Here is a 17,462-nt window from a genome sequence, read left to right on the forward strand (position 1 = left end):
AATACCATGGTGCTACTAGGAGTACTAGTAAAGTACACATTAACACAATGTATATCCAATATACTTCTATCGACCTTGCCAGCCTTCTCATCTACCAAGTATCTAGGGTAATTCTGCTCCAGTGGCTGTTCCCCTTATTACAAAAGCACTTAGTCTCGGGTTTGGGTTCAACCTTGGGTTTCTTCACTAGAGCAGCAGCTGATTTGCCGTTTCATGAAGTATCCCTTCTTGACCTTGCCCTTCTTGAAACTAGTGGTTTCACCAACCATCAACAATTGATGCTCCTTCTTGATTTCTACTTTTGTGGTGTCAAACATCGCGAATATCTCAAGGATCATCATATATGTCCCTGATATATTATAGTTCATCACGAAGCTCTAGCAGCTTGGTGGTAATGAGTTCGGAGAAATATCACTATCTCATCTGGAAGATCAACTCCCACTCGATTCAAATGATTGTTGTACTCAGACAATCTTGAGCACAAGCTCAACAATTGAGCTTTTCTCCCTTAGTTTGCAGGCTAAGAAAATCGTCGGAGGTATTATACCTCTTGACGTGGGCACGAGCCCGAAATTCCAATTTCAGCCCTCGAAACATCTCATATGTTTCGCGACGTTTCAAAACGTCTTCGGTGCCTCAACTCTAAACCGTTTAACTGAACTTTCACGTAGTTATCAAAATGTGTATGTCAGATGTTCGCAACATCCACAGACGACGTTCGAGGTTCAGCACACTGAGCGGTGCATTAAGGACATAAGCCTTCTATGAAGCAATGATGATAATCCTCAGTTTACGGACCTAGTCCGCATAATTGCTACTATCATCTTTCAACTAAATTTTCTCTAGGAACATATCTAAACAGTAGAACTGAAGCGCGAGCTACGACATAATTTGCGAAGACCTTTTGACTATGTTCAGGATAATTAAGTTCATCTTATGAACTCCCACTCAGATAGACATCCCTCTAGTCATCTAAGTGATTACATGATCCGAGTCAACTAGGCCGTGTCCGATCATCACGTGAGACGGACTAGTCATCATCGGTGAACATCTTCATGTTGATCGTATCTACCATACGACTCATGCTCGACCTTTCGGTCTCTTGTGTTCCGAGGCCATGTCTGTACATGCTAGGCTCGTCAAGTCAACCTAAGTGTTTCGCGTGTGTAAATCTGGCTTACACCCGTTGTATGTGAACGTAAGAATCTATCACACCCGATCATCACGTGGTGCTTCGAAACGACGAACTTTCGCAATGGTGCACAGTTAGGGGGAACACTTTCTTGAAATTTTAATGAGGGATCATCTTATTTACTACCGTCGTTCTAAGCAAATAAGATGCATAAACATGATAAACATCACATGCAATCAAATAGTGACATGATATGGCCAATATCATATTGCTCCTTTTGATCTCCATCTTCGGGGCTCCATGATCATCATTGTCGTCGGCATGACACCATGATCTCCATCATCATGATCCCCATCATTGTGTCTCCATGAAGTTGTCTCGCCAACTTATTACTTCTACTACTATGGCTACCGGTTAGCAATAAAGTAAAGTAATTACATGGGGTTGTACAATGACACGCAGGTCATACAATAAATAAAGACAACTCCTATGGCTCCTGCCGGTTGTCATACTCATCGACATGCAAGTCGTGATTCCTATTACAAGAACATGATCAATCTCATACATCACATATCATTCATCAAATTCTTCTTGGCCATATCACATCACATAGCATACCCTGCAAAAACAAGTTAGACGTCCCCTAATTGTTGTTTGCATGTTTTACGTGGCTGCTATGGGTTTCTAGCAAGAACGTTTCTTACCTACGCAAAAACCACAACGTGATATGCCAATTGCTATTTACCCTTCATAAGGACCCTTTTCATCAAATCCGATCCGACTAAAGTGGGAGAGACAGACACCCGCCAGCCACCTTATGCAACTAGTGCATGTCAGTCGGTGGAACCGGTCTCACGTAAGCGTACGTGTAAGGTTGGTCCGGGCCGCTTCATCCCACAATGCCGCCGAATCAAGATTGGACTAGTAACAGTAAGCATATTGAACAAAATCAACGGCCACAACTACTTTGTGTTCTACTCATGCATAGAAACTACGCATAGACCTAGCTCATGATGCCACTGTTGGGGAACGTAGCAGAAATTCAAAATTTTCTACGCATCACCAAGATCAATCTATGGAGAAGTCTACCAACGAGGGATGGAGAGTGCATCTACATACCCTTGTAGATCGCTACGCGGAAGCGTTCAAGTGAACGGGGTTGATGGAGTCGTACTCGTCGTGATCCAAATCACCGATGATCCTAGTGCCGAACGGACGGCACCTCCGTGTTCAACACATGTACAATCCGGTGACGTCTCCTATGCCTTGATCCAACAAGGGAAGAAGGAGAGGTTGGGGAAGACTGTTGGGGAACGTAGCAGAAATTCAAAATTTTCCTACGTGTCACCAAGATCTATCTATGGAGTCATCTAGCAACGAGGGGAAGGAGAGTGCATCTACATACCCTTGTAGATCGCTAAGCGGAAGCGTTCAAGAAAACGGGGTTGATGGAGTCGTACTCGTCGTGATCCAAATCACCGATGATCCTAGTGCCGAACGGACGGCACCTCCGCGTTCAACACACGTACAGCCCGACGATGTCTCCCACGCCTTGATCCAGCAAGGAGAGAGGGAGAGGTTGAGGAAGACTCCATCCAGCAGCAGCACAACGACGTGGTGGTGGTGGAGGAGTGTGGCAATCCTGCAGGGCTTCTCCAAGCACCACGGGATATGAGGAGAAAGAGAGGGAGGGCTGCACCAATGAGAGAGATCTAATCGCGTGTAATGGGCAGCCCCTAGGCCTCACTATATATAGGAGAGAGGGAGGAGGGTGCGCCCCCTCTAGGGTTCCCACCCCTAGGGGGGGCGGCAGCCCTAGATGGGAAAGGGGAGGCGGCCAAGAGGGGAGGGGGAGAGGGAGGCGCACCAAGATGGGCCCTAAGGCCCATACCCCCTTAGGGTTTGTCCCCTTTCCATCTCTTAGGCGCCTTGGGCCCTTGTGGGGGGGGGCGCACCAGCCCACCTGGGGCTGGTCCCCTCCCACACTTAGCCCACGCAAGCCTCCGGGGTTGGTGGCCCCACTTGGTGGACCCCCGGGACCCTCCCGGTGGTCCCGGTACATTACCGATAAACCCCGAAACCTTTCCGGTGACCAAAACAAGACTTCCCATATATAAATCTTTACCTCCGAACCATTCCGGAACTCCTCGTGACGTCCGGGATCTCATCTGGGACTCCGAACAACATTCGGTAACCACATACAAACTTCCTTTATAACCCTAGCGTCATCGAACCTTAAGTGTGTAGACCCTATGGGTTCGGGAGACATGCAGACATGACCGAGACGTTCTACGGTCAATAACCAACAGCGGGATCTGGATACCCATGTTGGCTCCCACATGTTCCACGATGATCTCATCGGATGAACCACGATGTCAAGGACTTAATCAATCCCGTATACAATTCCCTTTGTCTATCGGTACGATACTTGCCCGAGATTCGACCGTCGGTATCCCGATACCTTGTTCAATCTCGTTACCGGCAAGTCTCTTTACTCGTTCCGTAACACATCATCCCGTGATCAACTCCTTGATCACATTGTGCACATTATGATGATGTCCTACCGAGTGGGCCCAGAGATACCTCTCCGTCACACGGAGTGACAAATCTCATTCTCGATTCGTGCCAACCCAACAGACACTTTCGGAGATACCCGTAGTGCACCTTTATAGTCACCCAGTTACGTTGTGACGTTTGGCACACCCAAAGCACCCCTACGGTATCCGGGAGTTGCACAATCTCATGGTCTAAGGAAATGATACTTGACATTAGAAAAGCTTTAGCATACGAACTACACGATCTTTGTGCTAGGCTTAGGATTGGGTCTTGTCCATCACATCATTCTCCTAATGATGTGATCCCGTTATCAACGACATCCAATGTCCATGGTCAGGAAACCGTAACCATCTATTGATCAACGAGCTAGTCAACTAGAGGCTTACTAGGGACATGGTGTTGTCTATGTATCCACACATGTATCTGAGTTTCCTATCAATACAATTCTAGCATGGATAATAAACGATTATCATGAACAAGGAAATATAATAATAACTAATTTATTATTGCCTCTAGGGCATATTTCCAACAGTCTCCCACTTGCACTAGAGTCAATAATCTAGTTCACATCGCCATGTGATTAACACTCACAGGTCACATCGCCATGTGACCAACATCCAAAGAGTTTACTAGAGTCAATAATCCAGTTCACATCACTATGTGATTAACACTCAATGAGTTCTGGGTTTGATCATGTTGCTTGTGAGAGAGGTTTTAGTCAACGGGTCTGAACCTTTCAGATCCGTGTGTGCTTTACAAATCTCTATGTCATCTCCTAGATGTAGCTACCACGTTCTATTTGGAGCTATTCCAAATAACTGTTCTACTTGGAGCTATTCTAAATTGTTGCTCCATTATACGTATCCGGCATCTCTACTCAGAGCTATCCGGATAGGTGTTAAGCTTGCATCGACGTAACTCTTTACGTCGAACTCTTTATCACCTCCATAATCGAGAAAATTCCTTAGTCCACTAGTTACTAAGGATAACTTTGACCGCTGTCCTGTGATCCATTCTTGGATCACTCTTGTACCCCTTGACTGACTCATGGCAAGGCACACTTCAGGTGCGGTACATAGCATAGCATACTGTAGAGCCTATGTCTTAAGCATAGGGGACGACCTTCGTCCTTTCTCTCTATTCTGCCGTGGTCGGGCTTTAAGTCTTAACTTCATACCTTACAACTCAGGCAAGAACTCCTTCTTTGACTGGTCCATCTTGAACACCTTCAAGATCATGTCAAGGTATGTGCTCATTTGAAAGTACCATTAAGCGTTTTGATCTATCCTTATAGATCTTGATGCTCAATGTTCAAGTAGCTTAATTCAAGCTTTCCATTGAAAAAACACCTTTCCAAATAACCCTATATGCTTTCCAGAAATTCTACATCATTTCTGATCTACAATATGTCAACAACATATACTCATCAGAAATTCTATAGTGCTCCCACTCACTTCTTTGGAAATACAAGTTTCTCATAAACTTTGTATACACCCAAAATCTTTGATCATCTCATCAAAGCATACATTCCAACTCTGAGATGCTTACTCCAGTCCTTAGAAGGATTGCTGGAGCTTTGCATACTTATCAGCATCTTTTAGGATTGACAAAACCTTCCGGTTGTATCACATACAACCTTTCCTCAATAAAATCATCGAGGAAACAATGTTTTGACATCCTATCTGCAAGATTTCATAAATAATGCAGTAATCGCTAATATAATTCCAACAGACTCTTAGCATCACTACGTGTGAGAAAGTCTCATCGTAGTCAACTCCTTGAACTTGTCGGGAAACATCTTAACGACAAGTCGAGCTTTCTCAATGGTTATACTTACCATCATTGTCCGTCTTCCTTTTAAAATCCATATGTACCTAACAGCCTTACGACCATCAAGCAGCTCTTCCAAAGTCTACACTTTGTTTTCATACATGGATCCTATCTCGGATTTTATGGCCTCGAGCCATTTATTGGAATCCAGGCCCACCATCGCTTCTCCATGGCTCGTAGGTTTATTGTTGTCTAGCAACATAACTTCCAAGACAGGATTACGTACCACTCTGAGGTAGTACGCATCCTTGTCATCCCACGAGGATTGGTAGTGACTTGATCTGAAGTTTCGTGATCACTATCATAAGCTTCCACTTCAATTGGTGTAGGTGCCACAGGAACAACTTCCTGTGCCCTGCTACACACTAGTTGAAGAGACGGTTCAATAACCTCATCAAGTCTCCACCATCCTCCCACTCAATTCTTTCGAGAGAAACTTTTCCTCGAGAAAGGACCCGATTCTAGAAACAATCCCTTATTGCTTTCGGATCTGAGACAGGAGGTACACCCAACTGTTTTTGGGTGTCCTATGAAGATGCATTTATCCGCTTTGGGTTCGAGCTTATCAGCCTGAAACTTTTTCACATAAGCGTCGCAGCCCCAAACTTCTAAGAAATGACAGCTTAGGTTTCTCTAAACCATAGTTCATATGGTGTCATCTCATCGGAATTACGTGGTGCCCTATTTAAAGTGAATGTGGTTGTCTCTAATGCCTAACCCATAAACTATCATGGTAATTCGATAAGAGACATCATGGTATGCATCATATCCAATAGGGTGCAGTTATGATGTTCGGACACACCATCACACTATGGTGTTCCAGGCTGTATTTGTTGTGAAACAATTTCCACAATGTCTTAATTCTGTGCCAAACTCGTAATTCAGATATTCATCTCTATGATCATATCATAGATATTTTATCCTCTTGTCACGACGATCTTTCAACTTCACCCTGAAATTACTTGAACCTTTCAATAATTCAGACTCGTGATTCATCAAGTAAATATACTCAACATCTACTCAAATCATTTGTGAAGTAAGAACATAACGATATCCACTACATGCCTCAGCACTCATTGGACTGCACACATCAAAATGTATTACTTCCAACAAGTTGCTTTCTAGTTCCATTTTACTGAAAACGAGGCTTTCAGTCATCTTGCCCATGTGGTATGATTTGCATGTCTCAAGTGATTCAAAATCAAGTGAGTCCAAACGGTCCATTTGCATGGAGTTTCTTCATGCATATACACCAATAGACATGGTTTGCATGTCTCAAACTTTTCAAAAACGAGTGAGCCCAAAGATCCATCAACATGGAGCTTCTTCATGTATTTTATACCGATATGACTTACGTGGCAGTGCCACAAGTAGGTGGTACTATCATTACTATCTTTTGGCATGAACATGTGTATCACTATGATCGAGATTCAATGAACCATTCATTTCAGGTGTAAGACCATTGAAGGTATTATTCAAATAAACAGAGTAACTATTATTCTCTTTAAATGAATAACCGTATTGCGATAGACATAATCCAATCATGTCTATGCTCAACGCAAACACCAAATAACAATTATTTAGGTTTAACACCAATCTTGATGGTAGAGGGAGCGTGCGATGCTTTGATCATATCAACATTGGAAACACTTCCAACACATATCGTCAGCTCACCTTTAGCTAGTCTCCGTTTATCCCGTAGCTTTTATTTCGAGTTACTAACACTTAGCAACCGAACCGGTATCTAATACCCTGGTGCTACTAGGAGTACTAGTAAAGTACACATTAACACAATGTATATCCAATATACTTCTATCGACCTTGCCAGCCTTCTCATCTACCAAGTATCTATGGTAATTTTGCTCCAGTGGCTGTCCCCCTTATTACAGAAGCACTTAGTCTCGGGTTTGGGTTCAACCTTGGGTTTCTTCACTAGAGCAGCAGCTGATTTGCCGTTTCATGAAGTATCCCTTCTTGCCCTTACCCTTCTTGAAACTAGTGGTTTCTCCAACCATCAACAATTGATGCTCCTTCTTGATTTCTACTTTTGTGGTGTCAAACATCATGAATATCTCAAAGATCATCATATATGTCCCTGATATATTATAGTTCATCACGAAGCTCTAGTAGCTTGGTGGTAATGACTTTGGAGAAACATTACTATCTCATCTGGAAGATCAACTCCCACTCGATTCAAGCAATTGTTGTACTCAGGCAATCTGAGCACAAGTTCAACAATTGAGCTTTTCTCCCTTAGTTTGTAGGCTAAGAAAATCGTCGGAGGGCTTATACCTCTTGACGTGGGCACGAGCCTGAAATCCCAATTTCAGCCCTCGAAACATCTCATATGTTTCATGACATTTCAAAACCGTCTTCGGTGCCTCAATTCTAAACCGTTTAACTGAACTATCACGTAGTTATCAAAATATGTATGTCAGATGTTCACAACATCCACAGACGACGTTCGAGGTTCAGCACACTGAGCGGTGCATTAAGGACATAAGCCTTCTATGAAGCAATGAGGACAATCCTCAGTTTACGGACCTAGTCCGCATAATTGCTACTATCAACTTTCAACTAAATTTTCTCTAGGAACATATCTAAACAGTAGAATAGAAGCGCGAGCTACGACATAATTTGCAAAGACCTTTTGACTATGTTCAGGATAATTAAGTTCATCTTATGAACTCCCACTCAGATAGACATCCCTCTAGTCATCTAAGTGATTACATGATCCGAGTCAACTAGGCCGTGTCCGATCATCACGTGAGACGGACTAGTCAACATCGGTGAACATCTTCATGTTGATCGTATCTACCATACGACTCATGCTCGACCTTTCGGTCTTCTGTGTTCCGAGGCCATGTCTGTACACATGCTAGGCTCGTCAAGTCAACCTAAGTGTTTCGCGTGTGTAAATCTGTCTTACACCCGTTGTATGTGAACGTTAGAATCTAACACCCGATCATCACTTGGTGCTTCGAAACAACAAACTGTCGCAACGGTGCACAGTTAGGGGGAACGCTTTCTTGAAATTATTATGAGGGATCATCTTATTTACTACCGTCGTTCTAAGTAAACAAGATGCATAAACATGATAAACATCACATGCAATCAAATAGTGACATGATGTGGCCATCATCACTTTGCTCCTCTTGATCTCCATCTTCGGGGCTCCATGATCATCATCGTCACCGGCATGACACCATGATCTCCATCATCATGATCTCCATCATCGTGTCTTCATGAAGTTGTCTCGCCAACTATTACTTCTACTTCTACAGCTAACGGTTAGCAATAAAGTAAAGTAATTACATGACGTTTATGTTGACACACAGGTCATAAATAAATTAAGACAACTCCTATGGCTCCTGCCGGTTGTCATACTCATAGACATGCAAGTCGTGATTCCTATTACAAGAACATGGTCAATCTCATACATCACATATCATTCATCACATTCTTCTTGGCCATATCACATCACATAGCACACCCTGCAAAAACAAGTTAGACGTCCTCTAATTGTTGTTTGCATGTTTTACGTGGCTGCTATGGGTTTCTAGCAAGAACGTTTCTTACCTACGCAAAACCACAACGTGATATGCCAATTGCTATTTACCCTTCATAAGGACCCTGTTCATCGAATCCAATCCGACTAAAGTGGGAGAGACAGGCACCCGCTAGCCACCTTATGCAACTAGTGCATGTCAGTCGGTGGAACCAGTCTCACGTAAGAGTACGGGTAAGGTCGGTCCGGGCCGCTTCATCCCACGATGCCGCCGAATCAAGATTGGACTACTAACGGTAAGCATATTGAACAAAATCAACGGCCACAACTACTTTGTGTTCTACTCGTGCATAGAAACTACGCAATAGACCTAGCTCATGATGCCACTGTTGGGGAACATAGCAGAAATTCAAAATTTTCCTACGTGTCACCAAGATCTATCTATGGAGTCATCTAGCAACGAGGGGAAGGAGAGTGCATCTACATACCCTTGTAGATCGCTAAGCGGAAGCGTTCAAGAGAACGGGGTTGATGGAGTCGTACTCGTCGTGATCCAAATCACCGATGATCCTAGTGCCGAACGGACGGCACCTCCGCGTTCAACACACGTACAGCCCGACGATGTCTCCCACGCCTTGATCCAGCAAGGAGAGAGGGAGAGGTTGAGGAAGACTCCATGCAGCAGCAGCACAACGGCGTGGTGGTGGTGGAGGAGTGTGGCAATCCTGCAGGGCTTCGCCAAGCACCACGGGATATGAGGAGAAAGAGAGGGAGGGCTGCACCAACGAGAGAGATCTAATCGCGTGTAATGGGCAGCCCCTAGGCCTCACTATATATAGGGGAGAGGGAGGAGGGTGCGCCCCCTCTAGGGTTCCCACCCCTAGGGGGGCGGCAGCCCTAGATGGGAAAGGGGAGGCGGCCAAGAGGGGAGGGGGAGAGGGAGGCGCACCAGGATGGGCCCTAAGGCCCATACCCCCTTAGGGTTTGTCCCCTTTCCATCTCTTAGGCGCCTTGGGCCCTTGTGGGGGGGGGGGCTCACCAGCCCACCTGGGGCTGGTCCCCTCCCACACTTAGCCCACGCAAGCCTCCGGGGTTGGTGGCCCCACTTGGTGGACCCCCGGGACCCTCCCGGTGGTCCCGGTACATTACCGATAAACCCCGAAACCTTTCCGGTGACCAAAACAGGACATCCCATATATAAATCTTTACCTCCGGACCATTCCGGAACTCCTCGTGACGTCCGGGATCTCATCCGGGACTCCGAACAACATTCGGTAACCACATACAAACTTCCTTTATAACCCTAGCGTCATCGAACCTTAAGTGTGTAGACCCTACGGGTTCGGGAGACATGCAGACATGACCGAGACGTTCTCCGGTCAATAACCAACAGCGGGATCTGGATACCCATGTTGGCTCCCACATGTTCCACGATGATCTCATCGGATGAACCACGATGTCAAGGACTTAATCAATCCCGTATACAATTCCCTTTGTCTATCGGTACGATACTTGCCTGCGATTCGACCGTCGGTATCCCGATACCTTGTTCAATCTCGTTACCGGCAAGTCTCTTTACTCGTTCCGTAACACATCATCCCGTGATCAACTCCTTGATCACATTGTGCACATTATGATGATGTCCTACCGAGTGGGCCCAGAGATACCTCTCCGTCACACGGAGTGACAAATCCCATTCTCGATTCGTGCCAACCCAACAGACACTTTCGGAGATACCCGTAGTGCACCTTTATAGTCACCCAGTTACGTTGTGACGTTTGGCACACCCAAAGCACTCCTACGGTATCCGGGAGTTGCACAATCTCATGGTCTAAGGAAATGATACTTGACATTAGAAAAGCTTTAGCATACGAACTACACGATCTTTGTGCTAGGCTTAGGATTGGGTCTTGTCCATCACATCATTCTCCTAATGATGTGATCCCGTTATCAACGACATCCAATGTCCATGGTCAGGAAACCGTAACCATCTATTGATCAACGAGCTAGTCAACTAGAGGCTTACTAGGGACATGGTGTTGTCTATGTATCCACACATGTATCTGAGTTTCCTATCAATACAATTCTAGCATGGATAATGAACGATTATCATGAACAAGGAAATATAATAATAACTAATTTATTATTGCCTCTAGGGCATATTTCCAACAAAGACTCCATCCAGCAGCAACACGACGGCGTGGTGGTGGTGGAGGAGCGTGGTACTCCAGTAGGGCTTCACCAAGCACCGCAAGAGACGAGGAGGGAGAGGGGTAGGCTGCGCCAAGGAGATTGAATCTTGTCTCTGGCAGCCCAAAACCTCAAGTATATATAGGGGGAGGGGAGGGGCTGCGCCCCCACCTAGGTTTCCACCCCTAGGGGTGGCGGCCAGCCCTAGATCCATCTAGGGGGGGCGGGCAAGGGGGTAGAGAGGGGGGCGCACCACTAGGTGGGCCTTAGGCCCATCTGAGCCTAGGGTTTGCCCCCTTCCACTCTCCCTTGCGCCTTGGGCCTTGGTGGGGGGGCGCACCAGCCCACCTGGGGCTGGTCCCCTCCCACACTTGGCCCATGCAGCCCTCCGGGGCTGGTGGCCCCACTTGGTGGACCACCGGGACCCTCCCGGTGGTCCCGGTACATTACCGATAAAACCCGAAACTTTTCCGGCGACCAAAACAGGACTTCCCATATATAAATCTTTACCTCCGGACCATTCCAGAGCTCCTCGTGACGTCCGGGATCTCATCCGGGACTCCGAACAACATTCGGTAACCACGTATATCTATTCCCTATAACCCTAGCGTCATCGAACCTTAAGTGTGTAGACCCTACGGGTTCGGGAACCATGCAGACATGACCGAGATAACTCTCCGGTCAATAACCAACAGCGGGATCTGGATACCCATGTTGGCTCCCACATGTTTCACGATGATCTCATCGGATGAACCACGATGTCAAGGACTTAATCAATCCCGTATACAATTCCCTTTGTCTAGCGGTACGATACTTGCCCGAGATTCGATCGTCGGTATCCCGATGCCTTGTTCAATCTCGTTACTGGCAAGTCTCTTTACTCGTTCCGTAACACATCATCCCGTGATCAACTCCTTGGTCACATTGTGCACATTATGATGATGTCCTACCGAGTGGGCCCAGAGATACCTCTCCGTTTACACGGAGTGACAAATTCCAGTCTCGATTCGTGACAACCCAACAGACACTTTCGTAGATACCTGTAGTGTACCTTTATAGCCACCCAGTTACGTTGTGACGTTTGGCACACCCAAAGTATTCCTACGGTATCCGGGAGTTGCGCAATCTCATGGTCTAAGGAAATGATACTTGACATTAGAAAAGCTTTAGCATACGAACTACACGATTTTTGTGCTAGGCTTAGGATTGGGTCTTGTCCATCACATCATTCTCCTAATGATGTGATCCCGTTATCAACGACATCCAATGTCCATGGTCAGGAAACCGTAACCATCTATTGATCAACGAGCTAGTCAACTAGAGGCTCACTAGGGACATGGTGTTGTCTATGTATCCACACATGTATCTGAGTTTCCTATCAATACAATTCATGCATGAATAATAAACGATTATCATGAACAAGGAAATATAATAATAATCAATTTATTATTGCCTCTAGGGCATATTTCCAACAAAAAACACTCAGCCTCGACCAAGCGGAATAAAAAGCTTCTTCACATGAAAGCCCCCTTGTGGCCGGCCGGTGACTTATGTGAAGCCCTCTTGTCGACGGTGGCGACCTGGCATGGCGTTGGTGGAGCTGAGCATGAGGACCGGGTCCATGTGGAGGTATACGCGGGCATGGTGCTCGCCTGCGCTGTCGTCAGAGGTATACCCGCTGGCGCATCCCGCCCTGGGTCTGCGACACGACCAGCTCCGCCTCGGGCCGCCGCCGCCGCCACATCCCACGACCAGCTGCTCGGGCCGGAGAAGGAACGACAGTATGGGGTACGGCTTCTCATCGGGGGCGTTCGGGGGTGAGGACGGGCTACGGCCGTTCTTGGGGGTGTTGGTGATCCATACCAAGGGTACGTGGAGGACTTCGCCTTCAAGGACGGGGCGCCCATCACCATCCTGCGCGCCATGGCCTCCTATGCCAGAGCGCGAAGGTTCCTTGCTAGTGTTTGAGAAAATTTCGACAAAAAATCTATTGGAGTTTGGCTATTTGGCTCCCGAGCTCATCTGCTCCCACGCTGAATTCAAAAACATACAAGAAAAATTCAAAAAATCTATTTTAGTACATTTTTTCTACTTTCTCTCAACTGGGTGCAGATGAACCCGTGCTTAGAAATGAATATTCGAGTTAATTGTAAGTTTTAGTCCGCTGAATTTAAGGGATCAACTGAAAACGACCAAAGCTTGTTAAAGTAAAAATACTTTACTAAAGTTTACTCGGCCGTTTACATCTCTATATTTCGGCTAGAGATGCTGTTGGCTCCACCTCTTATCTGGGCGACGTAGGGTTGTTGGAAAGGAACGGACGAAGAGACGTTCCTTACTTTTCCCTACAAAATCCACAACCAATTTCCAACTCCAATACCAATTAAAATTTGCGAGATGTGGTCGTTGTATACACAGAGACGGATTGGAAGAGATCTGTCGTATACTCATAAATACATCCTGTGCGGCACATCGCAATATATTAGACAGACGGCGATTAACGGTCTTGTGCTGCACCTGCACGTCGAATCGTATCGAAACAAATCGAACACTCTTCTCGGCACCTTCTTCTTCACTTCCAGTTGGTGCTATGCCGTGGTCTTCCCCGGAAAGCATGCTCTTCATCGGAGCATCGGCCGTTGCCAGTACTGCTCTAGCCTGGGCAACATGGACGTTGCTCGACGAGTTCATGTACCACAGACGCCCTTCGGACACCAACTACGACCAACTCATCGGCATCAAGCCCCTGGATGCCACCGGCAGCCTCAGGACCTTGGACGCCGCCACGACTGATCCTGTCATCGGCCGCGACGACGAGATCGACCGCCTCGTCTGCATCCTCTGCCGGCGCATCAAGAACTGCGCCGCGCTCGTCGGCCCCGCAGGGGTCGGCAAGACAGCCATCGTCGAGGGCCTCGCGCAGCGCATCGCCGCCGGGAACGTCCCCGACACGCTTGCCGGCGCGCGCATCGTGGAGGTTGACATGGGGGCCATGATGGCCGGGACGCACTGGCGCGGCATGTTTGAGCAGCGCATCAAGGACGTCATCAAGGAGGCAGAGGAGGCGGAAGGCAAGGTCATCTTGTTCATCGACGAGATGCACATGGTCGTTGGCGCCGGCGGCGACAAAGGAGGCCCCATAGACGCCGCCAACATCCTCAAACCTGCGTTGGCCCGCGGCCGCATCCGTTGCGTGGGCGCCACGACCTCCGAAGAATATGAAAAGTATGTTCAGACAGATGCCGCGCTCGAGCGGCGGTTCCAGAAGGTTGTCGTCGAGGAGCCGAGTGTGCATGCGACCGTTGCCATCCTGCAGGGGCTGAAGCACAGGTACCAAGAGCACCATGGCTTGAAAATCCAGGACGATGCTATTGTAGCCGCTGCACATCTCGCTGCCCGCTACATTACAGGTACGTATACATACGTCAAGAAATCAGTTTACGCTTATAGTCACTTAATTATGGAAAACTATACGATTGTTTATTTATGTTGAAGATAATTAATTGATGTATTTGATCATTGCCAGGCCGCAAATTCCCTGATAAAGCAATTGACCTTATGGATGAGGCATGCGCCACAACAAAGATGCACGCGGACAAACAAACGACCGCGGAAATTGTTGTTAGCCCTGGACATGTAGCACGGGTAAGTCCCAAATAAACATATATATGAATACTTAATTTGCATATGTTTTACTTTTTACGAAGATTCACGTATGTTAATAATGTGATGTGTTTGTTACATCAAAATTTTATTCGAAGGTTGTGAGCCGATGGACTAAAATTCCTCTCGCTACACTTGACCAAGAGGATAACGACAAGTTGTTCCACCTAGCGAAAAAATTGCATGAGCGTGTTATTGGCCAGGATGAAGCTGTTAATTTGGTTGCGCAGGCAGTCCTACGTTCTAGGGTCGGTTTTGATCAAATCGGACAACCGATAAGTGCATTCCTCTTTTTGGGCCCGGTTGGCGTCGGAAAGACAGAACTTGCTAAAGCCCTCGCAGAGAAGATATTTGACAATGAAAAGGCGTTGATTCATTTTGATATGTCAGAATATACTGACAGTGGATCTGTGTCACGTCTCACCGGAGGATCTCGAAGGTTTGATTCTTAAACTTGATATACACTTCTTGTTTCTAGGCACACACATATCTCAAAAACATTATTTGATTTTCTAAAGCTATGAAGAATATGGACAACTCACCGAGAAAGTCAAGAGGCTCCCATATAGTGTTATCCTTTTCGACCATGTGGATAAAGCAAATGCCTCGGTATTCAAGGTTTTTCACCAGCTGCTCGACGATGGTATGTTGACCGATGGCAAAGGGCAAGTTGTAGATTTCAAGAACACTATCATCATTATGACCTCAAATATCGGAGCAGAGCACCTACCATCGAGAATTACGGGCGAAAATGCAATCAAATCTGAAAGAGATATCCTCATGAATCAGGTTTGCGAATCCCAACTATCCTTGTAACGTCCTCGATTGGCAAGCCAATGATCATCTTATGTACACTTGTTCATGCAGGTTAAGAAGCGCTTCAAGCCTGAACTTATCAATAGACTAAGTAAGGTTGTGATATTCGAGCCACTTTCGCACGATGAATTAAGGAAGATTGTGAAAATCCAGATGAATAATGTCATTTCGACAGTAGCTAACAAGGGTGTCTCTGTACTTGCAACTGATGCGGCCCTAGACGTCATTCTGTCAGAATCACATGACCCGGTGAGTATATATAACTATATATAGCTTTTTTCAATAACCATCACACGATGAAGATCCATGGTCCAGTTTTTAACCCTTCAAGCTCATAGGTCGACGGCGCAAGGCCCATTAGAAGGTGGATGCATAATCACGTGATCACGATTCTCTCGGACATGCTGGTCGATGGAGAAGCCTGTGCAGGCTCGACAATCTCCATTGATGCTGCCGTGGACGATAAGAGTGGGCTAACGTTCCAAGTGTTGAAGAAGCAGCAGGAGTTGGCGGATCAATGAGATGATTTTGGCCGTTGTCACTCCCATGATAGATAAAGAAAGATGCATGCTTACATAATGCATAGGCATGTAATGTACACAGAAGTTATCATATATTGTAGTAAAGGGTTAATGAATGTAATGACAAGTGCGTACGGGTGTTTGTTGTTTCTTTGTTTGATTGTTTTTCTTTTTCTTTTTAACTTCCAATCGGTATCAACGAGTTACTATTTCTTCCCAAAAAATATGGATTTTTCCAGAATTTGCCAGCAGAGTGCACACCGGGTGGAGCACTCCAAGTATAATTAAAACTAGTAACACAAGGAAAATTTCAGTTTCAACACTAAGATGTGAGGATTATTACAAATAAGAATCCAGACACACAACTTTGCCACACTAAATTCTTTTCAGCAAAATAATGACTTGTCGAGCACAAACCATGGTACTCAGAGAAGATCAGACCGGGAACAAACATAAATAGTGATTCCTAAACTGACATTAGTGGTGTATCATTACTACCGAAATCACTAGTTAAGGGGTATCCTTTACAGGATAGCTCGAGCTCCAGTGGGCTCCATGTTCGCCACCTAGCCAAGAAACCGACCAACCTAAAAATCTCGGATCGGTGATCACCCTCCCCCCCCCCCCCTCCCGCGGCACTGCAACCTCTGCCTCGTTGCCCGCCTTCCTCTTATCCGCTCGTCACCCGTGGCGTCCGACGGCTAGAAGTTCCCGCTCACTTCTTGGTCATAGCAGTGGCCTTGCATGAGTTCGGTTGTTCGAGATTGAGGTGAGCAAGGATTTAGAGAAAGACAAGGATTGGATGCAAATTGGAAAATTTTGGAGCAGTAGGCAGCGTGAGTGCCTAAGTTAACGGCGCAGAGTCGAGTTAGAGTGTGTGCATTACTTTGGGCCATATGGAACTATTGAAATGATGTGGTTTTTAACATAAAGAATATTAACAATCTTGTGCAGTTTATCTTCAGAGCTACTTGCTGGATCCGCACATGGTTGTTACTTAGTTGTGCGGAAGCCAAGGAGCATATGGCTTATGCGTGCAACTGATGCGCGACAATAGCACGGGGTACATACAACCGGTTTGGATAGCCGTCCAACAATAGGATTGGTGTATAGGCATCTAGTCCTATTTTTAGCCTGATGTGGCTTTTGGGTTCTCCTCTTTTATACTGTTTTTGATGCGTTTTTGTATCGCAATACATACTTGTCGGATCTTTGTTAATAAAATGGTTGCATGCTTCGATTCGAT

The 17,462-nt window shown here is 46.1% G+C and overlaps 1 protein-coding gene across 1 annotated transcript; it reads left to right on the top strand.

Annotated features, from left to right (window-relative positions):
* Positions 1-13,720: 13,720 nt before the first annotated feature.
* On the top strand, positions 13,721-16,216 carry LOC147957317 (chaperone protein ClpB1-like). The gene is made up of 6 exons (XM_087534823.1): positions 13,721-14,626; positions 14,743-14,861; positions 14,978-15,318; positions 15,398-15,668; positions 15,747-15,944; positions 16,034-16,216. The coding sequence occupies exons 1-6, from the start codon at positions 13,807-13,809 to the stop codon at positions 16,214-16,216; spliced, it is 1,932 nt and encodes a 643-aa protein (XP_087390949.1). The 5' UTR covers positions 13,721-13,806.
* Positions 16,217-17,462: the final 1,246 nt, after the last annotated feature.

Source organism: Triticum urartu, chromosome 7A, assembly GCF_056163025.1.
Source record: "Triticum urartu cultivar PI428250 chromosome 7A, HENAU_Tu73, whole genome shotgun sequence".
In the NCBI taxonomy this organism is placed as follows: domain Eukaryota; kingdom Viridiplantae; phylum Streptophyta; class Magnoliopsida; order Poales; family Poaceae; genus Triticum; species Triticum urartu.